The following is a 19581-nucleotide window of genomic DNA, read 5'->3' as shown; positions in this document are numbered from 1 at the left end:
TCAAGGGCAGTCACTCTCACTTAACCTCTGGAGTTCTTGAGTATTCCCACCCTAATATCAAGCCACACTGTCCAAACAGTTTGTGCTGAGTTGGCTTATGAAGGCTAGAGATTTACCATTGGGATGTTTCTAGGCTTGGGGCGTTTTCAAAAAAGATGTCAACAAATGGCTAGGGTACCCCTCTGTTACAGTTGTAGACTGATTTAGCTGTATAGGAAGAAAGCCTTCACATTTGAAGAGTGGCCACTTGAGTGAAGATTGGAGCACCCATAAAATTTTACCGCAGCAAGAGACAGCCCTTCAGAGTGAAAAAAAGACAAGATAGTTTTCATGCACATATATGGCACAACTCCAAGGAGTGTGGGAAATTGGTTTGTGTCTCACAATGTCCCATACCTCTAAACAGCCATGGTGAATTATCATGAAGACAACGCTGATACTTGTGTTTCATTCTTCAGTTCCAGCATCCCTCACCTCAAAGCGCACAAAGATTCATACAGAACTGTTATCGAAAGATTTCTGACAATGTAATGTGACCTCCTTCTTGTGCCTTGTTGCAGTGGCTGTTGGAAGGTGTTCTCTGGCAATGAGCTCGGAGCTCTCCTGGGGTGGTGGATGTTCAAGTGTTGGAAGGACAGACATCCAGATCCAGCTGACGTGAAGAATGTGTATATGCTGGCTACCACAGTCTCCTCTAAAATCCTCCAAGCACTTGCAATTCACGAGGGTTTTCACTTTGAGGTGAGATGCCGGCCTACATCAATTCAAAAACTTTGTTGCTATTTTCAATAAAGAGACTTCTTTTTCGACCTTAAGATTTTCAAAAGATGATCTCGGATTAAATTTGAGACAATGTCCCATTTTTACTATGGTGACCGAAGACCCCAATTGTGCTGTTACAGTTATCCCTGAGGGGAGGGGGATGGAATTAGCCAGTCCCCCCCACTGCTATTTAGTAACTTCCTGCAGGAAAGTGCACAGTTAGCAATGGGGATGTGGCTGTGAAGCTGTCAATCCTCTGCTGACTTTTTTTCTGATCTTACATGATGCTTAGGTGCTCAGCATCTATAGAATCATCCCAGTAAGAGTTGATAACTTTAGGCAGTGTTGTGTGGTACGTCAACCACAAGCCACATGGGACTAATTGGGCATCTGGATGTGGTTAATTGTATTTCTGATTAATAAATAAAAAGTGAGCAGATGCAGTCCTTTGACATGTGATCTCAATTAATTGACACACAGCATGTGAACTTTCACCTTTTTTGTGCACTTGTTGGGAAAACAGTAAAATGAAAAGCGAAGCCGGCAACTGTTTTTGATCACTCTGAATGTTTTACTTTCTTGGTTCCTGAATGGCGGGCGATGTTTAAGTAAACTTATCTGCGTTGTCCACCTGTGGCTAGTCAGCAAGTTAATCGGACAATCCAAATCTGCAGTTCTTTAGGAGAGAAGTAGCTGCCTTGTGCAGTATTTTCATACAAAGGAAACTGCTCCTGCAGCCTTTAGGCCAAAAGTGTTCTAGTATGGAGCGGAGTGACTATGATCTTAGTCTCTATTGTATTGCATTGCTTGTAACTGTAGCCTGGTGGCTCCTGTCAGCCTCTAGGACTACTATATTGGTTTTTACCAGTAGTAAGTATTGTCTCATTTTGTGCGTCAAAGTGCCAAGCAAGTTATACTCAACCTGACAATTCATAACTTACAAACACTTCCTTGTAACTTGCTTCTGGTCCCTAGAAGGGCCAGCAGGGACAAGAGCCGCTTCTGATGTTGCTGCTGTTGAAAGCAGCTCCCAGGATCCATGAAGTTTCATGCCCTTGATAAATAGATACAGAGTTTAGCTCTGGAGCTCTAATGGGGAAGGACTGCCTTGAGTTTCACACCATTATTGGGTCTGAAGAGGAGGAAAATAGTGTCTTAAAAATAAATATCTGAGTTGCCTGGTTTACACTGCAGGTGATCAAAGTGGCAACTTCATGCAATTAATTTTTGTGAATTAATAGAACAGTTCACTAAAAATCAAACCTGCAAATCCTTAAAATACTCAGCCTGTTAGAACACCCAAGAACCTGAAACAATCAATGAAAATGGGAGGTGACAAAGTACTTGTATTTTGGTGAAGTTCAACGTCAGCAGGTAAACTCTCTCCCACAAATGACAAGCAACAAGCATATTAGATGGTGAATTCCAAGCTCAGGAATACGGTGTCTGTTATGTGGACCATGCCATCCGTCACAGCATTGCTTTCCCTTATTTACAGGGTGAGGGAAAATGTGACACTATGACAATGGAGCTGTCCCAGCATGTAGAGTAAAAATAACAGCCCTCTATTTTGGCCTGTTATTATTTCTCCCAGGCCCATTCAGCTGTTTTATCAATGACCTTCCCCCTAACTTAAGGTCAGACATGGGGATGTTTGCTGATGATTCCACAGTGTTCAGTACCATTCGTAACTGCTTAGATACTGAAGCAGTTTGTACACTCATGCAACCAGACCCGGACAACAATCATGGGCTGATAAGTGGCAGGTGACATTCACGCAAGTGCTGACAATGACCATCTCCTCTTGCCAACCAGTGACATTATAATTACTGAATTCTCCCATCATCAACACCCTGGGAGTTACCATTGAGCTTAACTGGATCAGCCATAAAAACACTGTGGCTACAAGTGCAGGCCTGAAACTGGAATTCTGAGGCAAGAAACTCACCTCCTGACTCCCCAAAGCCTGTCCACCATATACAAGGCACAAGTCAGGAGTGTGTTGGAATATCCTCCACTTCTCTGAATGAATGTGACTGTAGAAGCTCGACACCATCCAGGACAAAACAGCCCACTTGATTGGCACCCCATCCACCATCTTAAATATTCACTCCCTCCACCACCGACACACAGTAGTAGCAGCAGTGTGTACCACCTACAAGATGCACTGCAGCAACACACCAAGGCTCCTTCGGCAGCACCTTCCAATCTGCAGTCACTGCCACCCAGAAGTACAGGGTAGCAGATGCATGCGCACACTGCCACCTGCAAGTTCCCCTCCAAGCCACACACCATCCTGACTTGAAACTATATCGCCAATCCTTCGCTGTCGCTGGGTCAAAATCCTGGAACACCCTCCCTAACAGCAATGTGGGTGTACCTACACCACATGGACTGCAACGGTTCAAGAAGGCAGCTCACTACCACCTTCTCAAGGGCAACTAGGGATGGGAAGAAATGCTGGCCTGGCCAGCGACAGTCAAAATCCACAAACGAATAAAAAAAAATTCTAAATTTAATAGATGCTTTCTGATCTGAATGCTTAGAGATCCTTGTGTTTATAGTCTACTGATTGTTTTTTGGTCAGATAAGTGGGCTGTAAAGAAAAGGAGGGAAAGCGTAGGATAGAAATATAGTAATGAAACTTGGCCCATGTTACACTGAGCTTGGAAATTTCCAATATGTTTATACTTTGGCAGATACAGCATCTCTGAGATAGATCAAGACTAAAAATTCCAAACTTGTTCATTGAGGGTTTTGCATGCCAAGCTGGATAGTGTGAATCCATGATTAGCATTGCCAGAGAATGCATTGCATCATGGTCACCACCAGTGAAAGATCTGTAACAACCTTTGGCCCATGTCTGAAAGGGAAGACTTTTGAATTGTATTTCTTCAGACGATTACGGTGTCAAAATGATTTCAGTGACCAAATACAAATATTTATTATGAGGAATTTTGATGAAACTAATAGAGAGAAATGGTTTCCTCTGGAAAGTCAGTAACCAGAGATCATAAATTTAAAATAATCGACAAAATAACTAGAGGGGAAACTATTAACATACAAAATGCATTATGGGAGGGTGGCAGTATCAGATGCTACAGGAACTTTGAAAAGGAAATTAAACATACACATGAAGAGAATTTCAGAGTCTTGTGGGGAGAAAGCTAGAATATTGGACTAAATTGAACAGCTCTTTGAAAGAATCGGCCCAGATACAATGGGCTGAATGGCCTCCTATCCTGTATCATTCTATGATTGCGGCTCTTGTTAATCCTTACCATGTTAAATAAGCAGGAATACGATCACTTTTCAAGGCATTTACTCAAGCTGTGGTTTTAAAAGTTGCTCAGGGCATTCAGCATTGAGCAAGTCAAAAGGCAAAACACCAGCCCTTGCTACTCTTGTCTGCTGTACTTTCCATTCCAATTTGACCAACTTGAGTAAAAATACCCAAGACATGTTTTTTAAAAAATATTTTGCTGCTAACTGTGACACCTGTTTTGTTTCAGGAAACTTTGCCAGGGTTTAAGTGGATTGGAAACCGAATTGATGAGCTCCTACAGAGTGGGAAAGAAGTGCTCTTTGCATTTGAAGAGTCTATTGGTAAGCAAAGCTCTGCGCTTTTCTCTGTGCTCTGGTATGGACTTGTGTTTGAGGGAAGGCTCATTGTCTGTGTTTGCTCCAGGCTTGCTGCTGTTAAATGCAAGTGAGTTACGAGAGTGGGACTCAGTTCAGCAGCTCTGCAGAAATAATTAATCATGCGTGAAACAAGAGACATTATAAACATCAGCTGAGCTTCATGATTATATCCCTGCCATGAAATCGCTACTGACCATTATAAATGTATGTGTATTATCTGGTCTATTTAAAAATTTGTTATGTATCTAAACCCATGCTTTTCCCCCACTATCCCATGGCTCACATATAGGTAAGGATTGCAGGTTTTCTTCCCTAAAGAACATTAGTAAATCAAGGTATAAAGGGTACAATTCATGAGGGGGTGCAGGCGGAGATGGACCTGGGTGTATATCTGCATGAGTCATTGAAGGTGGCAGGACATTGAAAGAGTGGTTGATAAAGTATACTGTATGCTAGGCTTTATTAATGGGAGCATAAGAGTACAAGAGTAAGGAGGCTATGTTAAACTTGTCTAAAACACTGGGTCAGCCAGTTGATACTCCTCAACTGGAGTATTGCGTCCAGTTCTGGGACTGTGTTCCTTGGAGAAGAGAAGGCTAAGAGATTTAATAGAGGTTTTCAAAATCATGACGGGTCTGGACAGAGGAAAGGTTGGACAGTCTAGGCTTGTATCTACTGGAGCTTAGAAGAGTAAGAGGCAATTTGATTGAAACATATAAGATCCTGAGGGGTCTTGACAGGGTGGATGTGGAGAGGATGTTTCCTCTTGTGGGAGAATCTAGAAATGTTTAAGAAGAAGGGGTCGTCCATTTAAAACGGAGATGAGGCGAAATTTTTTTCTCTGAGGTTCGTGAGTCTTTGGAACTCTCTTCCTGAAAAGACAGTGGAAGGTCCCAGAGGACTGGAAAATCACTAATGTAACCCCCCCTGTTTAAGAAGGGAGTGAGGCAAAGACGGGAAATTACAGGCCGATTAGCCTGACCTCGGTCGTTGGTAAGATTTTAGAGTCCATTATTAAGGATGAGATTTCAGAATACTTGGAAGTGCATGGTAAAATAGGGCAAAGTCAGCATGGTTTCATCAAGGGGAGGTTATGCCTGACAAATCTGTTAGAATTCTTTGAGGAGGTAACGAGGAGGTTAGATAAAGGAGAGCCAATGGATGTTATCTACTTGGACTTCCAGAAGGCCTTTGACAAGGTGCCGCACAGGAGGCTGCTCAGAAAGATAAGAGCCCATGTGTTAGAGGCAAGGTACTAGCATGGATAGAAGATTGGCTGTCTGGCAGGAGGCAGAGAGTGGGGATAAGGGGGTCCTTTTCAGGATGGCGGCCGGTGACTAGTGGAGTTCCGCAGGGGTCAGTGTTGGGACCACAACTTTTCATTTTATACATTAATGATCTAGATGAAGGAACTGAGGGCATCCTGGCTAAGTTTGCAGATGATACAAAGATAGGTGGAGGGACAGGTAGTATTGAGGAGGCAGGGAGGCTGCAGAAGGATTTGGACAGGTTAGGAGAATGGGCAAAGAACTGGCAGATGGAATACAACGTGGGGAAGTGTGAGGTCATGCACTTTGGTAGGAAGAATAGAGGCATAGACTATTTTCTAGATGGGGAGAGAATTCAGAAATCTGGAGTGCAAAGCGACTTGGGAGTCCTAGTTCAGGATTCTCTTAAGGTTAACTTGCAGGTTGAGTCGGTGGTTAGGAAGGCAAATGCAATGTTGGCATTTATTTTGAGAGGACTAGAATATAAAAGCAGGGATGTGCTGCTGAGGCTTTATAAGGCTCTGGTCAGACCACATTTAGAATATTGTGAGCAATTTTGGTCCCCGTATCTCAGGAAGGATATGCTGGCCCTAGAGAGGGTCCAGAGGAGGTTCACGAGAACGATCCCAGGAATGAAAGGCTTAACATATGAGGAACGTTTGAGGACTCTGGGTCTATACTCGATGGAGTTTAGAAGGATGAGGGGGGATCTGATTGAAACTTACAGAATACTGAAAGGCCTGGATAGAGTGGACGTGGGGAAGATGTTTCCATTAGTAGGAGAGACTAGGACCTAAGGGCACAGCCTCAGAGTAAAGGGAAGACCTTTTAGAACAGAGATGAGGAGAAACTTCTTTAGCCAGAGAGTGGTGAATCTATGGAATTCATTGCTACAGAAGGCTGTGGAGGCCAGGTCATTGGGTGTATTTAAGACCGAGATAGATAGGTTCTTGATTGTTAAGGGGATCAAAATTACGGGAAGAAGGCGGGAGAAAGGGGTTGAGAATCTTATCAGCCATGATTGAATGGCAGAGCAGACTCGATGTGCCGAATGGCCTAATTTCTGCTCCTATGTCTTATGGTCTTAAGTGGTTAAGATCTGGAATGCACTGCCTGAGTGTGATGGAGGTGGGTTCAATTGAGGCATTCAAGAGGGAATTATATTATTACAGTATCTGAAAAGAAAGAATGTGCAGGATTGCAAGGACAAGGCAGGAGAATAGCACTAGGTGAATTGCTCATTGAGAGCCGACGCATACATGACAGGCCGAATGGCCGCCTCCTTTGCTGTAATGAATTTGCGATTCAGTGATTCATTTGGGTTTTTACGAAAATCAAACAGTTTCGTGGTCACTTCTACTGATCCCGGCTACTTATTTCTCATTTTTAAAGCTGAATTTAAATTCAAATTCTCAAACATGGTTGGAATTGAACTTGTCTTCTCTGGATTGTTAGTCCAGTAAATAACCACTACACTACTATACCCATAATTGTCAAATATAGCTAAACAGTTATAAAGTGATGATGTCCTTTTAAGAGATTTTAATGTCCATGATGTTGGACATTGAATGACTCCCTTCTTAGCAATACGTAAGCCTGGCTCACATGAACAAACCTTCATTCCTATTTAACCTTGGCTGTTCATCACTTAATTTGGTTTGTTGTGCAAGTTGTCAAAGTTCAGTATCGAAGATATTTGCTATGTCTCCACCTAGAGTCATAGAATAGTTACAGCACAGAAGGAGGCCATCGGTCCACCAATGGGAACAGTTTCCCTATCTACCATGTCCAGACCCCTCATAATTTTGAACACCTCTATCCTCTCAACCTTCTTTTCTCAAAGGAGAACTGTCCCAGCTTCTCCAAACTATCTTCATAACCGAAGTTCCTCATCCCTGGAGCCACTCCTGTGAATCTTTTTGGCAATCTCTCTAATGCCTTCACATCTTTCCTAAAGTATGGTACCCAGAACTGGACACAGTGCTCCAACTGAGGCTGAACCAGTGTTTTGTACAAGTTTAATATAACTTCCCTGCTTTTGTACTCTATGCCCCTATTGATAAAGCCCTGGATGCTGCATGCTTTATTAGCCATACTATCAACCTCTCCTGCAATGATCTATGCACATATACGCCCAGGTCCCTGTGCTCCTTTGCCCCTTCTAGAATTGTTCCTTTTTTTATATTGTCTCTGTGGATTCTTTCTGATGCAAAATGAATCACTTCACATTTCTCTGCATTAAATTTCACCTGTAGCTTTGGCCAGTGTTGTCTTTCTCCGATTGTTGGTGGACCTATTTTTTCCCTGCCTTCTCAGTCTGTGTTTCAGATTTCCACTATTCACACTATTGATTAGATTATTTTTGCTCTCAATCCCTCAGGGTTTCTGTGCGGTACACTGATGCTTGATAAGGATGGAGTGAGCGCTGCTGTAATAGTGGCAGAAATAGCAGCATACCTGGAAACAAGAAGCCTCACCATAACTGATCAATTGAATAGCATTTACAGAACGTGAGTAATGCTTATTTAACATTGAAAGAATGCGGGAACACAGCTTCATGTGGTGTAGCATTACCTGTCATTTAATGCTCCTGTCTCTGATCTTGTTCTACTTTGCCTGTTGCCTTCACAATACATTGCTTTTGGAAACTCAGGCCTTTCATTTCTGCACCAGCCCAGAGATGGGATGAATATTCCTCTGCTGGCTAGAAGGGTTGTACCTGAAGTAAGAGGGAATAAGTCTCTAGTGCTATGCACTCGCAGTGTTAAATCTTCCTTGGGTTCAACACTGACTTGTAGCACATGTAGCACCCTTGCTTGGAGAAAACACCAGATTAGGAGGGAGATGGAATATTTAACACTGGTGAAGTAAGAAGTGCTCTTGTAAGGATGAAACAGGTATGTTGTAGGTACAATGCAGATGGAGCAGGGCCTATCCTGAGATGCTTACTGGGGATACTGGATGCCTGTCATGGGGAGTGTGAAATCAACAAAATGGCTATTACAAAGCTGTTATTACAGGTTTGCACTTGTACTCTGAAGGCATTTAACTCTCTAAGTAAATATTGGAATTCACTGTCTGTGTTTAGGTATGGTTACCACATCTCAAAGACTTCCTACTTTAAATGCTCTGACCCTGTTACAATTAAGAGAATATTTGATCGACTTCGAAACTATGGAAAAGAAAATCAATATCCAGATCTTTGCGGATCATTTGAAATTTTGCACATAAGAGATGTAACCACCGGATATGACAGCAGTCAGCCGAACAAGAAGTTGGTGAGTTTAAACATTGATTTATCTCGTCTGTGAGCCGTTTGGAAGCAGGAATTTATATTAGTATCAACCTGTAAACTGTACAAGATAGGATGGCAGATAACCCCAAAGGCCCTGGGCCACATTGACGTACAATTCCATTGGTACTGGCCGCTCTATGGTACCTTGCACTCATGTGAGTTTAGACCACCAAAATTTTTTTTATTTGTTCATGGGATGAGGGTGCCATTGGCAAGGCCAGCATTTATTGCCCATCCTTAATTGCCCTTGAGAAGGTGTTAGTGAGCTGCCTTCTTGAACCGCTGCAGTTCATGTGGTGTAGGTACACCCACAGTGTTATTAGGGAGGGAGTTCCAGGATTTTGACCCACAGTGAAGGAATGGGGATATATTTCCAAGTCAGGATGGTGAGTGGCTTGGAGGGGAACTTCCATGTGGTGGTGTCCCCATGTGTCTACTGCCCTTGTCTTTCCAGATGGTAGTGGTCGTGGGTTTGGAAGGTGCTGTCTGAGGAGGCTTGGTGACCTCCTGCAGTGCATCTTATAGATGGTACACACTGCTGCCACTGTGCATTGATGGTGGAAAGGGTGAATGTTTGTGGATGGGGTGGCAATCAAGTGGGCTGCTTTGTCCTGGATGGTGTCAAGCTTCTTGACTGTTGTTGGAGCTGGATTCATCCAGGCAAATGGAGAGTATTCCATCACACTCCTGAATTGTGCCTTGTAGATGATGGACAGGCTTTGGGGAGACAGGAGGTGAGTTACCTGCTGCAGGATTCCCACCCTCTGACCTGCTCTTGTAGCCAGGTCAGAGTCCAGTTCAGTTTCTGGTCAATGATAACCCACAGGATGTTGATAGTGGGGGATTTGGCAATGGTAATGCCATTGAACATCATGGGGCGATGGTTAGATTCTCTCTTGTTGGAGATGGTCATTGCCTGGCACTTGTATGGCACAAATGTTACTTGCCATCTGTCAGCCCAAGCCTGGATATTGTCCAGGTTTTGCTGCATTTGGACATGGACTGCTTCAGTTTCTGAGGAGTCGTGAATGGTGCTGAACATTGTGAAATCATCAGCGAACATCCCCACTTCTGACGAAGCAGCTGAATATGGTTGGGCCTAGGACACTATCCTACGAAACTCCTGCAGTGATGTCCTGGAATTGAGATGATTGACCTCCAGCCACCACAACCATCTTCCTTTGTGCTAGGTATGACTCCAACCAGCAGAGAGTTTTCCCCCTGATTCCCATTAACCCCTGTTTTGCTTGAGCTCCTTGATGCCACACTCTGTCAAATGCTGCCTTGATGTCAAGGGCAGTCACTCTCATTTCATCTCACCTCTGGAGTTCAGCTCTTTTGTCCATGTTTGAAGCGAGGCTATAATGATGTCAGGAGTTGAGTGGCCCTGGTGGAACCCAAACTGAGCGTCAGTGAGCAGGTTATTGCTAAGCCAGTATCGCTTGATAGCACTGTTGATGACCCCTTCCATTACTTTACTGACGATCGAGAGTAGAATGCTGAGCAGTAATTGGCCGGGTTAGATTTGTCCTGTTTTTTTATGTACAGGACATACCTGGGGAATTTTCCACATTGCCGGGTAGATGCCGTTGTTGTAGCTGTACTGGAACAGCTTGGCTAGGGACGCGGCAAGTTCTGGGGCTCAAGTCATCAGTACTATTCCTGGAATATTGTCAAGGCCCATAGCCTTTTCAGTGTCCAGTGCCTTTAGCCGTTCCTTGATATCACGTGGAGTGAATCAAATTGACTGAAGACTGGCATCTGTGATGCTGGGGACCTCCAGAGGAGGCTGAGATGGATCATCCACTCGGCACTTCTGGCTGAAGATTGTAGCAAATGCTTCAAGCCTTATCTTTTGCACTGATGTGCTGGACTCCTCCATCATTGAGGATAGGGATATTTCTGATGCCTCCTCCTCCAGTGAGTTGTTTAATTGTCCACTGCCATTCACGGCTGGATGTGGTAGGATTGCAGAGCTTGGATCTGATCCATTGGTTGTGGGATCGCTTAGCTCTGTATATCACTTGCTGCTTATGTTGTTTGGCATGCAAGTAGTCCTGTGCTGTAGCTTCACCAGGTTGACACCTCATTTTTAGGTATGCCTGGTGCTGCTCCTGGCATGCTCTCCTACATTCTTCATTGGATCAGGCTTGATCCCCTTGATTGGTGGTAATGGTAGAGTGGGGATGTGCCAGGGCATGAGGTTACAGATTGTGTTTGAGTACAATTCTACTGCTGCTGATGGCCCACAGCGCCTCATGGATGGCCAGTCTTGCATTGCTAGATCTGTTTGAAATCTATCCCATTTAGCACGTTGGCAGTGCCACACAACACGATGGAGGGCATCCTTAATGTGAAGATAGGACTTTGTCTCCAGAAGGTCTGTGCAGTGGTCACCCCTACCGATACTGTCATGGACAGATACATCTGCAGCAGGCAGGTTGATGAGGATGAGGTCAAATATGTTTTTCCCTGATTGGTTCCCTTACCATCTGCCGCAGACTCAGTCTAGCAGCTATGTCCTTTAGGACTCGGCCAGCATGGTCTGTGGTGGTGCTATCGAGCCACTCTTGGTGATGGACATTGAAGTCCCCCACTCAGAGTACATTCTGCACCTTTGCCACCAAAGTGCTACCTCCAAGTGGTGTTCAACATGGAGAACCACTGATTCATCAGCTGAGGGGGGGTGCAGTATGTGGTAATCAGCAGGAGGTTTCCTTGCCCATGTTTTACCTGATGTCATGAGACTTCATGGGGTCTAGAGTCAATGTCGAAGACTCCCAGGGCAACCCCCTCCGACTGTATACCACTGTGCCACCACCTCTGCCGGTACAACAGGAAATACCCAGGGATGGTGATGGTGGTGTTTGGGACGTTGTCTGTAAGGTATGATTCCATGAGGATGACTATGTCAGGCTGTTGCTTAACTAGTCTGTGAAACAGCTCTCCCAATTTTGACACTAGCCCCCGAATGTAAGTAAAGAGGACTTTGCAGGGTCGACAGGGCTGAGTTTACCATTGTTGTTTCCGGTGCCTAGGTCTATGCCGGGTGGTCCATCTGGTTCTATTCGTTTTAGACTTTTTAGCGGATTGATACAACTGAGCAGCTTGCTAGGCCGTTGCAGAGGGCATTTAAGAGTCACCCACATTGCTGTGGGTCTGGAGTTATGTGTAATTAGACCAGGTAAGGACAGCAGATTTCCTTCCCTAAATGACATTAGTGAACCAGATGGGTTTTTACGACAATTGACAATGGTTTCCTTGTCATCATTAGACTTTTAATTCCAGAGTTTTGTCTAATTCAAATTTCACCACCTGCCATGTTGGGATTTGAACCCAGGTCCCTAGAGCATTACCCTGGGTCTCTGGATTACTTGTCCAATGACAATACCACTACATGGTAATATGACAATGTTATTATCATCGAACGAGACTAGATACTGATGGAATGATGTGTATAGTTTACTCTTTTTATCTTAGGATATGTCTGTATATTGAATTAATTCTGCTAAATGGTGGCAACAACAGCAACAACTTGCATTTAGAATGGATTGCTAGCTAGCTACAAAACAGAAAGTGGGGTAAAGGGTAGCTATTCAGAATGGCAGAAGGAGGGAAGTGGAGTTCTACAATGATCAGTGCTGGAACCACTGTTTTTCACAATTTATATTAATGATTTGGACTTTGGTATAATCACAAATTACAAATTATGTTTTTTCCAAAGTGGGGAGGTGGTGGGGGGAGGGGGTGGTAGTCAACACCAGGGAGGGCTTCAACAAGACATAACTAAACTTGAAGGATGAGCCTATCATCGACAAATCATTTTCAACACAAATAATTGTGAGGTGTTATGTTTTGGTCAGAACAATAAAGAGGTTGCATACTCCTCGAAAAATAATCTAAATGGAGTAAAGGAGCAAAGGGACCTGGGATTATAAATAGACAAATCGTTAATAGTGATGACGCAGATTAATATGGCTATACAAAACTCAAACCTAGCACTAAGGTTTATTTCTATAGGGACAGAATGAAAAAGTAGGAAAATGTGCCAAATTTGCATGGAACCTTAGTTAGACCACATGGAGTACTATGTGCCATTATCATTGCCATATTTTAGAAAGAATATAGAGGCACTGGAGAAGGTTAAGAAATGATTTACGAGGGTAAAACCAAAACTGCAAGGTCAGGAAATGATGAACAGGTTGAGTGTCTCTTGTTCCTCTTAAAGAGAAGGCTGTGGGGATGACCTAATAGAGATCTTTATAATTATGAAAGATTTTGATAGAGGGAACAATTAGTTTCTAATTGTGGGGAACAGCAGTAGGCCATCAATATAAGATGGTCACCGAGAAATCCAATACAGAATATGTACCATGATAAAAGCAAAATACTGAGGATGCTGGAAATCTGAAACAAAAACAAAAAATGCTGGAAAAACTCAGCAGGTGTGACAGCATCTGTGGAGAGAAAGATAGAGTTAATGTTTTGAGTCCGTATGACTCTTCGGAATATGCACCAACATTCTTTACCCAAAGAGTAGAAAGAATGTGGCAAATAATCTAGATTCATTTAAAGGGAGGATAAATAAGCACATGAAGGGAACAGGATTGTGCTGATAGAATGAGAAGAGGAAGGATGGTTCAAGTGGAGCATAAACGTCAGCATGGACTGGTCAGGCCGAATGGTCTGTTTCTGTGCCATATATTCTATGTAGTTCTATAAAAGCACAGTATATTGACTCCTGGTGCTGCCAAACCAAAGGGTATTCTTTTCCCCATGACAGGTGCTGCCTATAAGCAGAAGCAGCCAAATGATCACCTTCACCTTCCTGAATGGGTGCGTGGCCACTCTTCGGGTCAGTGGCACAGAGCCAAAGATCAAATACTATGCCGAGTTCTGTGCACCAGCAGGCCAGAGGTTAGTGATGCTCTGTTTGTAGCCTCGACTTGATCAGAACGATTGTTCTCACCTTTATTTTCTCACCCTCACATCATAAACACATTAGAATGCTGCATAAAAACTATTGGGATTGCCGGGGTGGAGTGGTACCCACCATCGTGAGTGTTTACATAAAATTATGGTATATATCATCACAGTATAAGAATGGAACTGGAGGCGTTCATTTAGACCTTGGAGCCTGTTCCACCATCCAACTTGATCATGGTCAGTCTGTAACTCAACTTTAGCACCCTCCTTTGATCCATATCATTTCAAATATTTACCTAATAAAAATCTATTGCTTTCAATCTTGAAAATTTCAATTGAGCCCCAGCAGCTGTTTAAAAACTGTTTCCTGAGCTTGGCTTCTTTGTCTCCAAACACTCATCTCTGTTAAACTGATGGAGGTCTTTAAGATTATGACAGCGTTTGATAGGGTAGAAATAGAGAAGCTGTTTGCACTTGCAAGATTGACCAGAACTAGCAGCTATAAATAAGATAGTCACTAATAAATCCATTAGGGAATTCAGGAGAAACTACAGGAGAATGTGAAACAAAGATTAATTAAAGTGGATAGCATACATTGAAGGGGAAGCTAGATAAGCATGAGGGAGAAAGGAGGATATGCTGATAGGGTGAGATGGTGAAGGTTCTGTGGAGCATGAAGACCAACAAGGACCTGTTGGGCCGAGTGGTCTGTTTCTGCGCTATAAATACTGTGTGGCGCAAACTTTGATCCCACAACATAAGTACAGAAATTATTTTGGCATTGTCTTCACTACTCCATCATTCTTATCCTATTGGATTTTGGTGCCATTACTGTGAAAATTACTGTGGTCTGGCAGTGAAGTGGAAGGAAGCTGTAGCCTAGAGTTACAAATTCTGCCCCCTCACCCCGCCACAGTTTTTGGTCAGATTTCATGGGCTTTGCATGATCAGAAAAGACAAACTTCATGCAACAAATTAATCTAAGAACCAATTTTCCCCATTGCATCCATGCCAGCTCTCTGCTAAAGCAATCCAAAATTTAATCCCACTCCCCTTCACTCTCCCCATCGTTCTGTATCATCCTATGCTTCAAATGTTAATCTACTCTTCTCTGAGAAGATGCAATGTTCTGTGCCTCAATCACTCCTGTAAAAACATCCCATGCCCTATCGATCCTGTATGAAGAAATTTCTCCTAACCCCTCGTGTCACTCGTTTAGTGACCATTTTAAGTTGATGACCCCTCCCTCTGCCCACTAGGAGAAATAGTCTTTCTCTATTCATCACGGCAAAATACTCATTTTAAATCTCCTCTTACTCTTTATTCCTCCAGTGAAAATTTCACAGTACAGGTAACTGAAGTCTCTGCTCATAACTAACTTTTATCCCTGGTTTAATCGAATCTAAATTGGAACGTGAAACACAAACAAATCAGCTTGAATGGCAGAGCAGACTCGAGGGGCCGAATGGCCTACTCCTGTTTTGTATGTATGTTCATACACTGTCTGACTTTAATGTCCTTTTTATAATGCAGTACTCAAAGCTACATATAGTGCTGTAAATGTAGCCTAACCATTGCCTTGAACAAGTTTATCCGTTACTCTTGTAGCCTCTGCCCCTGGGTATTAAAACCCAAATGCTGTTCACCTTTTTATGGTTTTATCTAGTTGCTCTTGCACTTAACAAAGAAAACAGCCCTGGAGGACTGTTCTCCACAACTTCACATTTTCATTGAGCATATATTCCCAGTTCCATGTGTTTTTTCTCCTTGGTGTATTGTTTCACAATGCTAGGTGCTTGCTCAGAGCATGATCCAGCTTACAGCTTGCACCTGGGTTTAAAAGTAACTCCAGTTTGCTTTGCATTTCCAGTGACACAGCCTACCTGGCTGAAGAGCTCAACAAACTGATTGATGCAGTGGTCAAGAATTTCCTCGAGCCGGAGAAGAATGGCCTGATTAATCGCGTTTAAATTGAGTCTGCAGTAACAAGTGTGTGTTTGTGGTGTGTGTGTGTCTGTTGTTGGAGTAAGAAAGCGAGGAGCAAATACCACCAGATCTGTTTGCACTAAAGAGCTGGAAGGGAAGGTAAAAAGGGTTATACAAAACTGACATGCTGCGTGTGTGACAACTTTACAATTCAGCGACTTAAAAGCCCTGTGATGTTCCTGGAAAACAGCCAACTTCAACCTGGAGAAGCTGTCTTGCTGGCCAGGAAGTTTTTGTAATTTTATGTCTCTGCTTTCTGTTACTTGGTGTTTTGTGTTCATTCACTGGATGTAGCTGCTATTGTTTAATAGAAACTTCACAAAGTAATCAAGTCCCACTGAATAGCCTGAGAGTAGGTTAATGCAATCAATGTTTGCATCGTGGAGACTCTGTTGGGGCAGAGACAATTGCAAATGCCAGGCACAGCCCCAGTTTGCAGCATAGATTGAGAGAGCTCTAAATGTGCAGATTAACCCGGTTCTACTATAAGTAACGAAAGTCACTCCATGATGTGGCTGTGTTCATATGCAGGGAAAGAAATCATTTAAAGTTTGGAACCCTCCTCCTTTCCTTCAGTATTTCTTTGATCCTTCTGTGAATTTGCACAAACATTTTATCCTGTGAACTATAGAGGTATTTGTGTTAGAAATATTTCTACCTTTCTGTATGCAATTTATTGTAAGACTTTTTTTGTTGACTCCCTCCATGCCAGACACAGCCAAAGTGATCCTTCCTGCCTGCCTTGTGGGGAGCTATGTGGCCCCTATTTAGTTGCTCCCAACAACCATGTCCCAGCCACAGAGCATTGTTGCCTCTTCAACTTGTCAGCCATACTTTCGATTGTTTAAAAACAAATTTCACAGTGAGGTGACTACCCGTTGATGAGGACAGAGGCCTGCCTGCCCTTTGCCCTGTCCAATATCAAATTGTGACTTTCAGTTTAAACAAGACTGTGCCCATCTTCCATTTGCACCTGACTGTGTAATTGTCTAACACATACACAACTGACTATCTCACTTGTGAACATAACCTTTTGTACAGTCCAGGATTGTGTAACAGACTTCATCCAGTCGATCTTCAAATAACACTATTACTGGGTGGTCACCCTGGCACCAGCTGGATGGTTGCTTTATGTAAATATGTGGCCCTGTAAACAGAGGTGTTGACTCAGTGAACTATTGTTTGTAGACAGCTGTTTTTTGTACTTTTTATCCTGCTGTGAAATTGCATGCAAGTGCAAATGTCTGTGTATGAGCAAGTGCATGTATCCATGAGTTGAGTGTGTACTTGTGTCCTTGCATCTGGGTGGCTGAGTGTATGTTTGTGTATGTGAATGCATGTGGCCATGTTTGTGTGAATCCATGAAACCAGAGTGTGTTTGTGTGTATTCATGAAACTGGAGTGTGTATAATACATCTATTGTTTTATTTTTTGCAAACATCGATAGCTTCTGCCGAGGATGTTTGAGTGGAGTGTGGGTGAGATTCTAGTCCCGTATCATGTTCATACCTGTGTCCACTAGCACGTTTTAGGCAGAAGTCTTAACCAAAGGCTTAAGAGAACACACTTAGAATATTTATTTTATTTAACTCGTTGCATAGGTGTGCATTTGGATGAATCAAAAGTCTTATTTTGCATTTGAAAGTTCTTTTTATTTTGCACTCTGCTAAATGGAGATTTCATTCTTCAAGATGTTAATTTTATAAACTGTAATCACCTTTATTTAAAAAGTGAATTGCATAGCTCCATGACTGAGACTGAGACATACAGCCCAGAAGGCCCAAGTTTGGTTCCTACACTGCTGAGAGAGCTAATCCCAAATAGGATAGCAAAAGGGATGGTAAAAATGATCTCCCTCCCTGAGTTAGGGAGGGGAAGATTATCCTGCTTCTGATCTTGTGTCTCCTAACAGAAATGAGTGTGCAGACATTGGGCAAATACAGGATCAGGCTCAACTGTGGTGTACCTCAAGGCTATTCTCCTGCTGACATTGGTTGCCTTGGCACAAATAAAGAATGTCATATGGGTGAGGTTTCAGCAAGTGCATAGTGTCAATGAACCTGTCCATAGTAAGAGCCAGCATTTTAGGTGAGGGGAAAAATTGGAAAGAGCAGGGGATTGGGCTTAATTGGATAACTCTTACAAAGAACTGGCAGAATGGTCATCTCCTGCACTGTATGATTCCATGAAAAGGGAGAGGGAGGAAGAAACTTAACCATGCACTCCATCAACCAGAGTCTTCTCTGCTTGGTGAATTCAAATTGTGCCCAGTCTAAAAGCAGACTCTTTCAATCAGCTGTAAAATAGTTAGTACTTGGAATTAAAGAAAAAAAACATTCAAACGTCAAACTTCTTTCCCTAAAAAAGAAATGGGGAATTCGACTTGGTTCATTGTTATACCTACAATTTCTTCCTGCGCACTGTTGCCCACAGATATATGAACACATGACTGTTTCCAAAATGCTGCAGTGAAGTTATGCGAGAGGACAAAGGGGTTAAGCTGCCACCATACCGTGTAGTGTTTTGTATATGACTTTTTTAAATAAAAAGCTTTAACAGTATTTTATTTCAGGATTTTTAAGGGAGAGGGAAGCAGGTTTGCTTTCAATATTTCAATACCATTGAAGTATAGGGCAGGTCTTGCACTTTGTGAAATATTAGTTAACTTTTCCATTCTCTAGTGTTCCACGTTCCGGTTCTCTTTATTGATCACACCTGCTGGACATTACTTCACTAGAACTGGAATTGTGTTGGGAACCACCTGGTTATTGGCTTGTATATACAAATATTAGGGAAAACAAATGCTTCCAATCATTCTCTGAAATGTCCAGTTCCTGTTTACCTTGTACCCTTGTGGTTGAGATTTATTTTGTGCCAGTGTTTGGAGTGAACATTTTCCTGATCCCTATATTTGAGTATTCCCAAAAATGCAGATTTGCAGAAGGAGCTCAGTTTGGCATAAATTAACCAGTCTCTTTCAGAGCACCTAGAATTGGAGGCTACTGATTCAGGGAGTGGAAATGCTGGGGTGCTTTTACTCTTCAATTCTGAAGCCGCATATTGCCCCTGCATTTCGAAATATTAATGGCCTGGCTTTGACGCAGGTTCTGTGGACAATCTGAGCTGCTGCTGGATTTGCTGACTCTTGCTACTGTCTGCTGGAGGAGTCCAGCCTTGTGCTACTCTCCTTTAAAGCAGCGAGGCAACATTAAAACACCCTGATACTAACCACTAGCTCAGGTTCAGACTTGCACATGAAGAAAAGAGGTATGAGGAAGTCCTACTCTGCCTCCAAACCTACACAGAGCTGTCTGAGGGAGTTCTTGATGCTGCATTGCCCAGGACCCTCCTTCCTCACTAATGGGAAAAAAAGTCCACTCAAAAAAAAACCCTGCCTATATTTTATCAAGATTTGAGTGCACCCAAGGGTACAATTGTTCTATCTTAGACCATAAGACCTAGGAGCAGAAATTAGGTCAATCGGCCCATCGAGTCTGCTCCGCCATTCAATCATGGCTGATAAGTTTCTCAACCCCATTCTCCCGCCTTCTCCCCGTAACCTTTGATCCCCTTACCAATCAAGAACCTATCTATCTCGGTCTTAAATACACTCAATGACCTGGCCTCCACAGCCTTCTGTGGCAATGAATTCCATAGATTCACCACTCTCTGGCTAAAGAAGTTTCTCCTCATCTCTGTTCT

General features: G+C 43.0%; 1 protein-coding gene across 1 annotated transcript in view; it reads left to right on the top strand.

The window, feature by feature from the left end:
• The window catches only part of pgm2l1 (phosphoglucomutase 2-like 1), a 112223-nt gene extending 93783 nt beyond the window's left edge, over positions 1 to 18440 (top strand). Inside the window, exons 9-14 of the mRNA XM_078544977.1 lie at positions 561 to 741; positions 4275 to 4368; positions 8053 to 8182; positions 8761 to 8950; positions 13751 to 13884; positions 15764 to 18440. Of these exons, the coding sequence (XP_078401103.1) occupies positions 561 to 741; positions 4275 to 4368; positions 8053 to 8182; positions 8761 to 8950; positions 13751 to 13884; positions 15764 to 15863 (829 nt within the window). The 3' untranslated portion in view covers positions 15864 to 18440. The remainder of the gene's footprint in view (positions 1 to 560; positions 742 to 4274; positions 4369 to 8052; positions 8183 to 8760; positions 8951 to 13750; positions 13885 to 15763) is intronic.
• Positions 18441 to 19581: the final 1141 nt, after the last annotated feature.

Source organism: Cetorhinus maximus, chromosome 7 (genome assembly GCF_964194155.1).
Source record: "Cetorhinus maximus chromosome 7, sCetMax3.hap1.1, whole genome shotgun sequence".
NCBI lineage: Eukaryota > Metazoa > Chordata > Chondrichthyes > Lamniformes > Cetorhinidae > Cetorhinus > Cetorhinus maximus.
This window is presented reverse-complemented; position numbering and strand designations above follow the sequence as displayed.